The sequence below is a fragment of the Marmota monax genome, unplaced genomic scaffold, assembly GCF_021218885.2.
Source record: "Marmota monax isolate L192 unplaced genomic scaffold, Marmota_monax_Labrador192_F-V1.1 WCK01_AAM20220418_F8-fsc00003, whole genome shotgun sequence".
In the NCBI taxonomy this organism is placed as follows: Eukaryota; Metazoa; Chordata; class Mammalia; order Rodentia; family Sciuridae; genus Marmota; species Marmota monax.
The window spans coordinates 15,435,146-15,450,681 of NW_026694084.1; the positions used below are offsets into that span (position 1 = coordinate 15,435,146).

At 32.1% G+C, this 15,536-nt stretch overlaps 1 protein-coding gene across 1 annotated transcript in view; it reads right to left on the reverse strand.

Moving 5' to 3' along the window:
• The window catches only part of Eif3e (eukaryotic translation initiation factor 3 subunit E), a 48,823-nt gene that overhangs the window by 17,556 nt on the left and 15,731 nt on the right, over positions 1–15,536 (reverse strand). Inside the window, exons 6-9 of the mRNA XM_046464696.2 lie at positions 14,804–14,929; positions 14,018–14,142; positions 2,323–2,449; positions 1,429–1,530 (exon numbers count right to left, since the gene is read on the reverse strand). Coding sequence (XP_046320652.1) covers positions 1,429–1,530; positions 2,323–2,449; positions 14,018–14,142; positions 14,804–14,929 — 480 coding nt within the window. The remainder of the gene's footprint in view (positions 1–1,428; positions 1,531–2,322; positions 2,450–14,017; positions 14,143–14,803; positions 14,930–15,536) is intronic.

Consider the following 15,536-nt stretch of genomic DNA (forward strand, 5'->3'; position numbering starts at 1 on the left):
ACAACTATACCACCTAAACAGAGTTCTACACCATAGCACCCTCAAGACATTACATATGTTCTAGCATCTAATAACTTAAACAAGCAGTAAAACAATGGTTGAGGAAAAAGACCTCAAAACTCATTCCACTGATGACTTTAAATAACAGAGCAATCTTTTGAGAAAGAATAGATTTGTGTTGTCCTATATACAAAAGACCTCTGTAGATATCTTTTTAGGCTACTTAAATAACAGACATGAATACTTCTGTGACAGAAAAAAGTAGGCTTGGAAAACTAAAGGAAAGGTAGCAAGGGATGGCTCCTATTCCATAGGAAGAATATTTTAACTCCAAGAACAGCAATCAGGTAACATGGATTTACAGGAAGGCCTCCATATTTAGCATAGTGAATATACTCCAAAAATGTCACAGATGACAATAAATATACAAATTATCAAACTGGATTCTAATTTTCTATTTTGTCTAATGTTTGAAAATTATGTCTGGCCAAGTGCCGTGGCACACATCTGTAGTATCAGCAACTTGGGAAGCTGAGGCAAGAGGATCCTAAGTTCAAAGTCACCTCAGCAACTCAGCAGGGCCCTAAGCAACTTAACTAAAAAATCACCCTTGAGTTAAATCCCTGGCACCAACCAAAAAAAAAAAAAAAAAACACAACTCTGAATGTGTACTTCCATATATATATATATATATATATATATATATATATATATATATATAAAATATTTATTTATTTATTTAGATATTTATTTATTTATTTATTTATTTAGAGAAATAAGATCTTAGCCTGTCAACTTAGAGTACAAAAGATAAAACTGATGACTAGTAACTTGAGAATCTAGTAAATGGAACTATGCTTATCAGGTAAGTTCTTATTTTAGTAATTTAAAACTCTTTAACTAATTCAAGTTTCTATTAAACAATAGAAACATCATAGTTATTTCATAACTACAATGTGTTGCCACGTCATATAGCAAATGTTAAATGTAATAGTGAAACATTCTGAAGACAGCCACCTATAAAACAAAACAGTGAATCACAGTTGTGACATGTAATTCACAGTGACCCAGCCTATACATATAAAATACCTACCTACTTAAGTATTCATGTGTGCATTTAAAATACCTCCATTTTTTTAAAGTTGTAGATGAACACAATACCTTTATTTATTTATTTATTTGAATCCAGTGCCTCCCATGTGCTAGATGAGTACTCCACCTGAGCTATCATCCCAGCCCAAAATACCTCCAGTGTTTTAACAAACTAACTTAACAAAAGATATACATATAAGCCAACATTAAAAATGTCTTCACTCTTAACATTTACAAATAATCTGCCATTTTAAGATTAACATATTTCTGATACAACTGATTAACTCTATAATATTCAAAAATTTAATTAGTTTATAAGTAAATATTTATACTCACCGATTCACATTCCCTCAGCTTTTTCTGAGCCCCATCAAAGTCAAAGTTAACATATAAGCATTCAACAAATTCTGTAATTGGGTCTTTATATGTATAAGACTCCTGTAAAATTAAATCAAATGTCCAGTTAGATTGGATTAAACCCTGTTTATCAACTGCTCCTAAAAGATCCCACTCTTCCTGTTTTCTTCCTCTCTACCATTGATTCATAGCAAATAACCTAGCATCATCTTCTCAAAGCAATTGCTACAATCCTGATTCCAGATCACCATAAGGTTGTAATACTTTTCAACTCCAAATTCTCATCCTAGAATCATTCCAAAAGCTTGACCAAAGTGTCCTTTAGTTTATAAACAATGATGAACTTTCCAAGGTGTAGATATATTCTTTCTTACCCTACTAGTGACAATTACTTCTTTGTAATTTATTTTATTCTTGGATAAAATTTTAACAACTTCTCCTAATCCACAGTGTTTTATGGGTTTTTTTTTTTTTTTTTGGGGGGGGGAGCTCACTACAAATCAATCAGCAGGGCTGTGGTGGCTTATGCCCAACTTGAAGACTATTCTAAAGGTCACTCCTCTAGAATTATGCAGCTAATGATCTCCCAAACAAGCAGCTCCAGATAGCTTGTCTTTGCAGTAAGAGCAACACATATGCATTAAGTAGTCACCTAGCAAACAGCAATAATCATTCATATCACATCTAACATAAGAATATCTTGGACATAAAGACAGTAAATGCTAATTTAAATCTCTTCTGACTTCTAAACTTCATGTATGCTTCTCTCCTATTTTCAGTACATGTTTACCTTAAGAAATAAGAGTCTTATTTTAGAAAATCAGACTAGACCTAAAGTTGTGGTACTTTAAAAAAAATAAAGATTTGTTTTACCTGTTGAATAACTTTTACTAGATCTTTTAGCACCTGCCGGCGTTTTCGAACATCTTTGTTTGTTATAACTGCAGTAGTCAAATAACGGAGAATATGTGGACACATTGTCTGAATTGCATTAAGATATCTAAGGTAAAAATAATAGTTAATATTCAGTAACTTATCTAGTTTTCTACATCTACAACCCAGTGTGAGTTAAACACATGAGCGCCCATCAGGTGCAGTGTTTTACTAGCCTGAAAATGAACACTGAAGAATAAATATTGTAAGGACATCACCTCCAAGGAAATAAAGAAAGCGCATTCAACTATAGTAATCTAAATGACAATCCAGCTAGTATTTAACTTAGAGTGAGATGAAAGACTCATTTAAAAAACTAAGTATTACATATCATTGCTGACTTTGAAAGGCTAAGTAGATGTACTGCTGGTATATTCTGAAAAACTTCTAAGGTTATGACTTTTCATTCAGCCATTAGAATGGCTATGTGAAAACTTTCTGCGTGCAAAACAATCATCATAATTAGAAAATCAAGCACTTACACAAATGTAACAATCAGGGATGAAATACTGGAAACAACAGGGAGAAGTCAACTATTACATTATTACACAATCTGGGTTAAATCAATAGCAAAAGCAATCAGAAAAAAGGGAACAGATGTCAGGTAATGTCAACAGAGCCTTGGCTAATATTTAACAAATCTTGCTATGACAATCAAGAATGGATAACCCCCTCTGTCATGCAATGTATTTCTTCTGAAAAATTCCTTAAACAACTCCTTATTTATTTACCTAACAGGAACTCAGTGGGCACCTCTCAGTGCCAGGTTTCATGCTAGTTTAGTGGCTGAACACTTAAACCCTAAAATCTCACGCCGTATGAATTGCTCTCCCAGTATACCCCTAAAAATCTAAATCCTAGTCATCCATCAAAGTCCAACTTAAATCTTATCTTCCAAGTCTCTCAGTCTATAATTTTTTTCTATTTTATTGTACTGTAGATTCCCTACAAATACACTTTAAGAGGACCCTAGAATTTAACACTTAATACTATATAGTGCCACTCAACCTCCCTTAAATGCTCACTAAACAAGGCAAGGTATAAAAAGAATCAATATCCATTCAAGAATATAAAAACTTCTAGGGGTTGGGATTGTGGCTCAGTGGTAGCGTGCTCGCCTAGCACGGGTGGGACATGGGTTCGATCCTCAGCACCACATAAAAATAAAGGCACTGTGTTGTGTCCATCTACACCTAAAAAATTAAAAAAAAAAAAAAAAAAAAAAAACTTCTAGGAAGAGAGACCTAAAATATACCAAATAAAAGTTGTATCAAGCCAGGCACGGTGGCACACGCCTGTAATCCCAGCAGCTCGGGAGACTGAGGCAAGAGGATTGCGAGTTCAAAGCCAGCCTCAGCCAAAATGAGGCACTAAGCAACTCAGTGAGACCCTGACTCTAAATAAAATACAAAATAGGGCTGGGGATGTGGCTCAGTGGTCAAGTGCCCCTGAGTTCAATCTCTGGTACCAAAAAACAAACAAATAAATAAAAATAAAAGTTGTATCATCTTAGAAACTGAACCTGAGTTTCAAGTGGCAATTTTAAAAACTATAATTCTCATTCAGAACAATTAATAATTCTCCACATTCTCTTGCCAGCAACCTCACATACAAGCATAGGAGGACATAATTGTTTTCTTACTATTAGTGTAGCAGACACTTATGAGTTCACAAATAATTCATCTAAAATCATTATACAGCAATAATAAATTCTTTAAGTTTATTGTATATGACATTAAACTCATATTTCTTTTTTGCTTATCTTGACTTTCTATCATTATACCATATATATTTTTATTATTTTTTTTCTGGAGAATTACTTCCTTGGGAAATCATCTATTTCTGATAGAAACAAACTGAGATAATGTAGGTACATATTATATATAAAAAATTTTAAATCTAAGTTTACTAATTAAATTCCTTCATCAACAATAACTTCACTTAACTGGGTTTAAATTTAGAGGTTCTTAATATTAAAATTGACGCAAATGTTTATCAATTAATGCTAACCTGAAATGAGACCTCACATACTTTTTTTTTGGTAGTGCTGCAGATCAAACCCAGTACTTCATGAATGCTAGGCAAGCACTGTACCACTAAGCTCATACCCAGCTCTTTATATTTTGTCTTTCAAAACATTTTTTTTTGTAGACTGGTACTACTAAATACTGCTATTAATCAAAAAGCATATACTTTAATTGGGTTTAATATATTTATTGCTTATTCTATTAAATTCTTCTTTTGATATTGCCTTTAAGTGGCATTACACTTAAGATTAATCACCTCCAATTCAACAGGGTTAAATTTTGAAATATGAAAATTTCCTTTGTACTTAATTGTCTAAAATTTTTGGAAACTGTTAACTGAGCTTGAATATACGGCTGTTGAAAATTGTAGAAATGAAGGTCTTTGGACAGAATAGAAAATGTATGTTGCTAGACATTACTTGTGACTCATATATATGTTGTCACTGAAAAACTTCAGTATGAATTTTACCATTTTACTTTGTAATTTTATATGGAACAGACTAAAAAACAAAGACTGCAGCAAAAGTTAATAGTGAATCATTTAGTGTGTGACAGTAGTAGTTACGGGCAATTTTTATCACTTAGGAAAATGTCATTCTTCCCCTAGAGCAATATGGTCTCAATATCCTCAACTATAAACAACTGTTTTAGCTTTTAAAAAGCTTAGTTTCTCTGGCTGCTGCGATTAAAAAAAATTTTTTTAACAAAATCGCCAATGAGAAATCATTTTCCTTAACTGGAAAATTTTATTTTTAATACCAATTATAATCAGTCAGAACCAATAAGAAACTTGCTTTGGTTGAAACTTCATTTTTATTAATTTTTGTGAGGAAATTCTGCTATGATGCAATTTTTAAATTTTCCGAAAGTTGTTTTCTAACCAGTTGCAAATACTGGTATAAGTGTATAGTTTGGTGACATGGACATATATGGTATTCTTTTAACACATTATAGTGTGAACTTGTTGCTTTACTATCTAATCCAGTATAGGGAAAAAATTCCACTCCATTGTGCCTTAAAAGCACATTTAAAGTCCATCTGTCTCTATTTTGACGTAAGTATGCACTTATAATAATAAAAATATATAAGTAAACAAAATGTTTCAGTGTGATAATACACATGGCATGAGAAACATCATTCAGGTATAACTGTAGCATCCGTAGCAGTAGAATGGAAGAAAAAGCATAATGTATAACTTCTATCTCAACTACTCAACTCCACCAGTATACTTCAAAAGCAGCCAAACAGTATCTATATGCATATCTACACCTACATATCCTAGTAAGAGAAGCTGCTTTCCAATAAAAATTTATGGACAATGAAGTTTAAAGTTCATATAGTTTTCAAATCACAAAACATACTTCATTTCCCCTCAAGCCATGTAAAATGTAAAAGCTATTCTTAGATCGAGAGAGCATAGGAAAACATTGGCCATGGGCAAGATTTATCAGCCAGTGATTCAGAGTTTGCAGACCCCTAATACACAGCATTGCCATGGTTCTGGATTTCCAAACAAAGCAAAGATACCCCACTTTTTAAGACAGAGGTGATCCATTCATCCCGTGCAAGTATGTACAGGAAAACAGAGGAAGGTCATGACATAGGGATTAGGGATAATTCTTTCAAAGCTATCTCAATACCCATTCTTATGATTATCAATTATGATAATCAAATTTAAAATAATATTTAGCTCAGACACAAGGAAAAGCATAAATCCATGTTAAGAGCCTATATACTACCAGTGTATTCTTTTATTTTACCTCTCTGGTTTATCATCTTTTTTCTCTGTCAATCCAAATTGAAGAGTCTAAATTTTCATTTGGATGTTCCAACTTTTCTCCAATTCTCACCAATGTATTCTCGTGTTACTTCCTGTGTTATTAGTTTGGACTATAAACTATTTGAAAATGGGTAATACCTCCCCATTTTTAAATCAAATTCTATTATTTTTTATTTTAAATAAGAGCCTCAGTATTTCTTTTAAAATGTTATTTCATGGTAGCTAAGTAAAAAGGTTTCAGTTTATTTTTTTACTCTAGTACAGCCATGTTCCAACTGTACAATTTTATTGAAGTTTTCCCAGTGTTTCACAACCATAAGTCAGAAAATTTAGTAATCAAAAGATAATACAAAAATATGAAAACTAATGGCAGGACAAATTCGAGGTACCACCTAGATGTCCTGTTAATAATAAAACTTGAAAATTCTTAGGATATTTACACTGTTTTTACATAGAAAGCAAATTAAACTACTAAGAACTTGGCATCTTTCTCTTTCTAACTGGGGAACAAGAAGGCATTGTATTTTAAATGCATTCTTCTTCGGACAGCATTTACATTTAGTAGCAAAGCCTCACCTCTAATAGCCCAGGACCAGGGTTCTACCTTGCATCTGATATATATTATGTTACACTTAAAAGTTCAACATTTTTCAAATGTGTAAATCCATTTTAGATGTAGAATAAATTATGGCAGAAATGATAATATACATGATCTCAGAGACTTTAACCTGTACTGGCATCTGAACTTCCACTTCAAAGATAAATGAATAAAATTATTTCCAAAATGTACACACGCACGTACACACACACACACACACACACACCTTCCCCAATTCATAATTCATTTAAAATATCAATATAACACATTTACACCATTCAGTTAAGTTACTAAAAATCATTAAGTTGTTAACAAATCTTTTGGTCATGGCATCAAACCATACTAGGCACTTTAATTTTTACCTTTATAGTTGTGCAGTTAAAATATATATATATATATATTTGCCAGTTTCAACCATGTCTTCAATTAGACAGTACAAATCATTAATTCTAAAAACTTTAAACCTTGATTACTAATTTTTTAATACCCTGTATGACTAAATGGAAATGTACAAAGTACTTCTGCTGCATACTTAAGTGTCATAATTGTCTTTAATAAAAAATACTTGAAGGATACATGAGGACCACTTCCTTCCTCTTCGATCCCAGCACCTCATTCCCCCTCCAAAACCTTCATATGGCTCTTAATGAAGCTTACTTGCATGGAAGGAGGCTCCCAAGAAGGAGGGGGCTGCCCTTTTCACATCTTTTTGACTGTAAGACAGGGCTGTGTATTAGTGAGACAATGAGAAAAGTCCCAGGTAATGGCAGAAATTTGCACTCTGAACACATGTGTTTTGTGTTGTAGGGAAAAAAAATGCTTCAGCGATGATTAGCTCATTTTCTCAAAGAACACTATTTTCACTTAAATGAACCAAAATCAAAGTTATTCAGATTAGGATTTCTTCTAGAAAATGGAGTGAACCAGTCCTTCAGAAATAAAAATAAATAAATAAATAAACAAAGAACTGTAAAAACTGGAAGTACTTTTGCTGTTTGAAAAATTAAAAAAGACGCTTTAAGTAGAACTGATTTTTATCTATCACTGGAAGCTTGACAGTTTTAAAATACCTAAAGCCTTTTCTAATGGGTTCGGCACTGATAGCAATCAATGCAGGGTTTTTTGATGTTGTACAATGTTAACACATTGGAATACCTGCACAACTCACTGCACCAATATTTCCAAAACAACCAATGTGTGTTATAAAGTCATGCATGGGTAAAAGATTCATTCCAAGTTGTAAAATACATGAATATAGTCTAGAATATCAATATAGTTAAGAAGAAGAAGTTTAATGAAATGGTTTCAGATTTCATATTACAAATAACTTTTAAAAAAAAACATGTGTGAAGTTTTGTTGTATTATTCAAAAAGAATATTCACAATAATCTGAAAAGGTGTTTAGATATAAACACACCAGTTTTCTAACTACATACAGAAAAGACTTATATATGAGACTTAGGCTTTCTTCATATACTTTAAACAAAACCCATCAAAACAAATGAAAATTACGTTTAAAAGCAGACATGAAAATCCAGCAAACACAGATGTTAACCAAGCAATTAAAGAGATACAAAAACTAAAAATGCCATTCTTTTCACTAAATTGTCTTTTGAAAGCCATTCTTCACCTAAGTTTCACAAATCCAATCAATTTACTACTTAGCAATTAAGAAATATATACTATTGCTCTAATTTTTAAACTCTGTTTAAAACATCAATAAATATAAAACCTGAATAGATATAATCAATGCAAAGAAAATCACATTCAACAATTCTTAATAGTACTAAGGGGTTGACCAAAATATTTAAGGGCCATTGGCTATTTGAAACAGTATTCCCTAAGATAATTCTAATGTCATTCTATTTCTCCTTCCATACATCCAATAGCGCTTCAGCATATATTACTAATTTGGATCACCAAAGAGGGAGGCTTTTAAGTTAAGTATGTTCCAATAGAGGCCTATTTGCTTCATAAAGTTAGATTATACCCACGTATTCACACACTTAAAAAATACTTTTAGTTGTAGAAATAAATTTCTTTTTATGAGGTGCTAAGGATTGAACCCAATGCCTCATGCATGCTAGGCAAACGCTCTACCACTGTGCTATAACCCCAGATCTACACACACTTTTATCAACTCTGAAATAATAACCCAGAGTCCTTTCAGTGGATTCATTTAAGAACAACAAAACCCCTCAAAATTCCTTCCTTGGTTAACTGATATAATAATGCCACCTGGGGTATTCTTGAATGTAGAGAATATCCTCCAAGAAGAGTTTGTCCTTATGATTTTTAATTTTTAAAATATTATAGCATTCAAGCTTTATTTTCTTTTATTTTCAATGAAATTAATAGGTTAAGACTAGTAATTTCAATATTTTTTTACCATATGGTTAATTTTATTTTCATTGCCTTTTTTGTATTTTTCTTTGCTTTTTATTAAAAATTTAAAAAGTGAGTAAGTACTAGAAGCTATGAATTAATTTGAGGGCTGGCTTTGAAATATTTCCTTTTGTAAAAATTTGATTTTAAAATCAAAATCACAATTGTATTACTAATATCTATAACAACAGGTAATGAATTAAAGTTTAATTTCATGAAAGTCAAGAGTTGTCAGCAAGTGACTCATTATAGAATTTTCAAAGTGGGTTCAAATACTTTCATCTTTCTAGTTTATATTTCCCTTAGTGCTTGAAAATGTTCTAAGAGCCAGATGAATTCAACGTTTCTTTTGGGCTAAATAATTGCAAAAAAACCACAGAAGTAGTTATACTACAAAGTGGCAGCATAGAAAGCCAATTCATATTGATTCCTATGGCTGAATTCAGGAAAACCTTTCCTTATCCTTAATCCAGCACTGGGCATCACCAACACTGGAGGCAGCTGTGACAGGATCCATGCTGAGGACAACTCTGCTCATTCAGGTCAGGCTCATCTCCCCATTCTTGACTTTCAGAATATCAATCCACTCTTAGGATAAACTTACAGGTTTTAGTCAGGAGGGAAGGAAAATACTGACTAAATTATTACTAAATATTGTCTCATTTGCATGCATGTTTGATTAAATCTCCATAGATACTGAGAAATATGTACTCAAATATTGAGTTTGAAATTCTCAAAGCATCTTTTTTCATAAGAATAGTTTGATGGCTGTATAAAGGATACAGGAAAAGGTACTTCTCAAGAACCAGGCTATAAGAGCCTACTCTCATAGTAGTAGTAAGTAAACAAGACAGCAGCTGAGACTGATTAATCACCAGATGAGAGGACCACAGAATAATCTAATAAAAGATATTAACGTATTTAAATATATATTGGTCAATATGGAGGAATGAGAGCAATGTGAAGGATGCTGATAGTGAATGATGAAAATAAAACTTGGGAATGTTCAACCAAACGTTTAAGGTGATACACATGCAAAAATTGCATGGTACTAGTAGCAGGAATATTCCTATTGCAATGATGGTTGTCTGTCCAGCTTAACCTGATGGTGCCAGTAAACATTCTAGTCATAAATTCTCTATTCAATTCTCTATTCTGATTCCAAGAATCTATAAAGCAACCTCTGGTTTGTTATATAGCTTCCTATGTAACAAGTCTACAAGATGAGAACATTCTGGTCAAATGCACCATATACTTAATCCTCTTAGCACTTATACTACTCATTTTAAATTACTGATGGCATTCTGGTTTATAAATCAGGTTTTTTGTTTTTAAAGCTAGATTCAAATTTGTTCCTCAGAATACTGACAAATAAATGTTCAGAGCTTACCATGTCAAGGTCAGAACAAAGAAATGCCATCCTTACAGGATTATTTTAGTAGTCTGTTGGCTTTTTTTCCCCTAAACATTTTAACCTAGCTTTTCATTTCCTCCAATGTATAGACTATTGATTTGGTTATAAACTATAACATCCAGCAAAGAGAAACATGCAAAAAAAATTTTAATTTCTAATATTAATACTGAATTTCCCACAAATAGGACTTAAGAAAGGAACAACCACACAGGCAGAACAAGGCTGTTGTATATACACTTGTGAATATGTATAGAGAAGGCATATTTCAATGTTATAAACACCCCTCATTAGAAAACAGAAATAACCATAATGCTGTATAAATTATAATTTTCATCTCTCACCATTTATTTACACTTATAATTAAAACTTTAGAATGCAAGCAAAGTTCATACACTGTCTCCTCACTCAGTGCCATATCTGTTTTTCCTTTATTAAAAAAAATTCCTATTACAGAAACATGCAAACAGTGACTAAATTATATCAATACTGAACTTAAGTTGCAATGTTAGTATGAAAAACAAACTAGACTATTAAAAGTGTTTCTATTAACCAGAATTCAGGTAAACATTTAGTATTTAATGCAGAAATCACAATACACATCTCTTAAAAAATACTTGTTTATCCACACACACACACACACAAAATACTGGCACTTTTCCATTGTCTAAATATTTTAAAAACTGTATCAATAACTTAAATTTCTTTTTAAATTCAAATTCCTGGTTGATTATGTTAACAATTTAACTGACAAGGTCAAATATTTCAATCTGAAAAATGTTCCCAAAGCAAACACTTAAGAGTACATGCTTATTAATGTAATTCAGTGTAGATCATTATATCCCATCAACCTATCCAAAACCATCAAGAGTATCATTTTACTTTCAAGACTGAAAATTATGAAAATAAATAAATAAATAAAAATAGGCTGTTAACTTAATCTTCATTACACTATCTCTTTCTAAACTACAGTTTTGTAAATTAAAATGTTGTTTTAGTGAGCTTTTTTGCTTGCAACTGAAAGACCCCACCAAAACAACCATAGAGGAAAGGTTTATTTAGGAGCTCAGTTTCAGAGGTCTCAGTCCATAAGTGGCTGGATCCATTCCTCAGTGCTCAAGGTGAGACAGAACATGCTGGTGGAAGAGTGTGGCAAAGGGAAGCAGTTCACATGTTGATCAGGTAGGCGAGAGATAGAGGCTCCACTCTCCAGACACAAAATATATATCCCATAATCATACCCGAAATGAACCACTTCCAGCCTCCAATAACCACTCACTTAATCCCATCAGGGATTAATTCACTAATTAGGTTGAGGCTACAGCCCAATCATTTCTCCTCTAAATCTTCTTGCATTGTCTCACACATGAGCTTTTGGGGGACACCACATCTAAACCATAAAAAACATGCATTTTTAAAAACAAGTTAAAACCATAAATTTTGTTGTAAATGTGTTAAAATCATAATTTAACAGACAACTGTGAGAACAAAACAAAATGTAAGAAAACTAAACAGCAAAAACATGGTTTAAGAGTGTTTATGTGAAATCTTGGGCTGGGTTTGTAACTCAATGGTAGCATGCTTGCCTTGCACATGTGAGGCACTGGGTTCGATCCTCAGCACCACATAAAAATAATACAAAACACACAATAAAGGTATTGTGTCCATCTACAACTAAAAATAAACAAATATTTTTTTTAAAAAGGGGTATTTACATGAAATCTGGTTAACAATGCAGTTAATATAAGTCATAACAAGAAGCAAATAAATGGGTTATATTAATTAAGTAAATGTACAAATGGGAGCTAATTTTGCCACCACACTCTATAAAGCTCAGACAATAATCCTAAAATAGGCTTAAATTTTGAAGTTAGAGATTTTAAGGTATGAAATAAATGTAAATGATCCAAAGAAGACAATCAAGCCAGTGCTAGAATCTAAAAACCTGTAACTTAATGAAGTAACATGGAGATACTTATTCTAAAGGACACAGAAGTAAAAATTATCTTCAAATATGAGATGTTTACATAAAGCAGACTTGTTTTCTCTTGTTTCAGAAACTAATTGAGAAAGAAGGAACCAAAGTTTTATGGGCATTTGAACTCAACTGTAAGAGTAAATTTTTGAAATTTAGTAGCTAACAATGGAATAAAATGTGCATTTAGAATAATTCATAAAGCAGTGAATTTCTTTCTCTTTTTTGTGATGGTAAATGAAAATTTATTAAATTCCTCATTAAAAGAAAATATTCTGAACCTTTTATTTTAATCCTGTAATGAACCACTTATGAGAGTGACAACAAAATAAAGGCAGGCTACATAAACCCACATACACAATAGCAATATATTAGCAAACAAGCAAAACAATAAACATAAAAATCAGGCACATAGTAATTATGGAATATAAAGGATATATCAATAAAGTATATTATCCATAATGCAAAATGATCCATTGCATGCCCTGTGTGCTATCATCACATCAAACTATACAAAAAAGTCTAAGTTTTGTAAATTGAATTTTGTAACAAAATGGGATGGAATGAGGCAAAGAAGAAAGAAAAACAAATACTCACCAAAAAAGTGAATTTCTTATTGTCAACAGATTAACAAAAAGCTGGATAGGACAAAGATGATACAAAAAGGATTCTTCCCTAGGATATATGTATTTCTTTCCAATAATATAAACTAGAGCATTACTTCTAAAACTTTAATGTATAGTCATCCTTCAGTATTCACAGGAAATTGGTTCTAGAAGACCCTGAACAAACAAAAATCTACCAATTCCCCTATCTAAAATGGAGTAGTGTTCACTTACAAACTAAGCACATCCTCCCATATACTTGAAATCGTCTTAAAATCACAGGTTAACACCTAATACAATATAAGTGCTATACATATAGCTGTTATGCTATAATCACAAGAACAAACAATCTGTACATGTTCAGTACAGAAATATTTTCCCCCTGAATATTTTCAATCTTTGGTTGGCTGAATCACAGATGAGCAAACCCACATATATGGGAGTCCAACTGTATATATAAATTTTCTAGCACCTTGTTAAACATGTTCCAATTAGCTCTTTTTTGGTGAGTCCTGAGATTCTACATGATACCCATGCTACTGACTCAGGGACTTCAAAATAGTACTTTGAGGGGCCTACAGTACACTTTATAAAATAAAGCACTTAAGAGTTAAATGTGAGTTTTCCAATTGAAAGCAAATCTACCACACAAGGAATAAATAAATGAGGAACAAAAAAATTTTTAAAAAATATTTTTAGTTGCATATGGATACAATACCTTTATTTTATTTATTTACTTTTTATTTGGTGCTGAGGATCAAACCCAGTGCCTCACAAATAAAAGGCAAGCTCTCTAGCTACAGCCCCAGCCCTAGAACAACAAATTTAAATGTTAACACAGTGAAATAACTTACTGTGGTTGGTAAAGGAAGAGATCAATAATATTATCACGACCTTTGGGGTGATTGAAGAAAACAAACAAAGACCAGTGAATGAGCCATGTTCGCTGCTGAAGAGACTGGAGTGGAGAACTCACAGACTAAAAGAATGGGGGAGGGGGGTGAATATAAAGAAAAAAAATTAATATAAGAGAAAAAGAGAAGAGACTAAATATTACTGATTTCAAACCTGTGATTAAAAACTGGACCCTTGTAAGGCATGTACTAGGGTCATTAATCATCAAAGTCTGACCCCATTCTTCCTCTCTGCATGATTCTCAATCTTTAAATCCCATCACACAGTTCTTACAGACAGAATCCATAATGTCCACTAAATAATACTTAGATTATAAACTACAATCACTTCAGAAAACATTTTAATATCAAGGACTAAACTAAACGTTTCCTAGTTGATTTCATTAGACATTAATTACACCTAATACACATGTCATCATATGCACAGGATATTCAATAACAGGAGGCCCTAATAAATAACAACACTGGCATAGAATGAACAGGCACAGCAGCTATAACAATATTAAAGACTGAGTTCTTTTCTATAAGAACCAAAAGAAGTTTGATCATTATCTCCAAAGGAGATTCAGTAGAACTGGTCAGTTCACAAATTCATACTGATTTGTCAAGTCAAACAAAAGCTAATTTGAAACTTCAGTTCCCCCCACCCCATAAACTATACAGTATTCTTCCTTATCAGAAAATATCACATGTATGCATAAATCATTCTGAAAAAGTGCAACTCACATTATTATCTATGGTCTCTTTTAATCGTGTCAGGTCTTCCATAGCTGCATCCCAATTTTGCATTAAGATCTCAGAAGCCAGTTTTCCCCATAGTGAACTTAAAGCATTTCTATCTGTTGCTGGGACCTGTTTAAACAATCATAATTAATTATATTCTGACCCTCTGGAGGGAAAAAGATAATGTGAATGTCATACCCCACACAGCCACCTAGCCTACAAAAATATGTTACCTTTTCACCTAAAACTTTAGTTATCTAAGTCCTTACTAGATCATACTATTTCAAATAACTTAATTTACTAAAAGTATTTAATCTTTAATATCCAATCTAAATCAGAAAATAAAGAAAATTTTTAAACCAGGAAATACCAGCAGTTTTAACACAACCCACTTGAAATAATTTACATACACAAAGTTTAGGAACCTAAGACTTTAGAAATAAAGTGAGATTCACAGAAATTTATCTAAATATCACTGATTTCAAATCTGTAATTAAAAACTGGACCACTGGAATGAAGATGTAAGAAACAAAGACTTGTGGATCTCATTCACAGTGTAATGAAAATTATGTACAAAATTAAAAAAAAAAAAAAAAACTCCAAATGATTATACAAATGTAAGCGGTTATATATAAAGAGAAAAAAAAATAGTCCCACTAGTTAATAAAAATACTTACTGAAGGATTAGGTACTAAACAATAAGTTAGTTTTCCCATAATCCTAAAAAGCCCCCCAT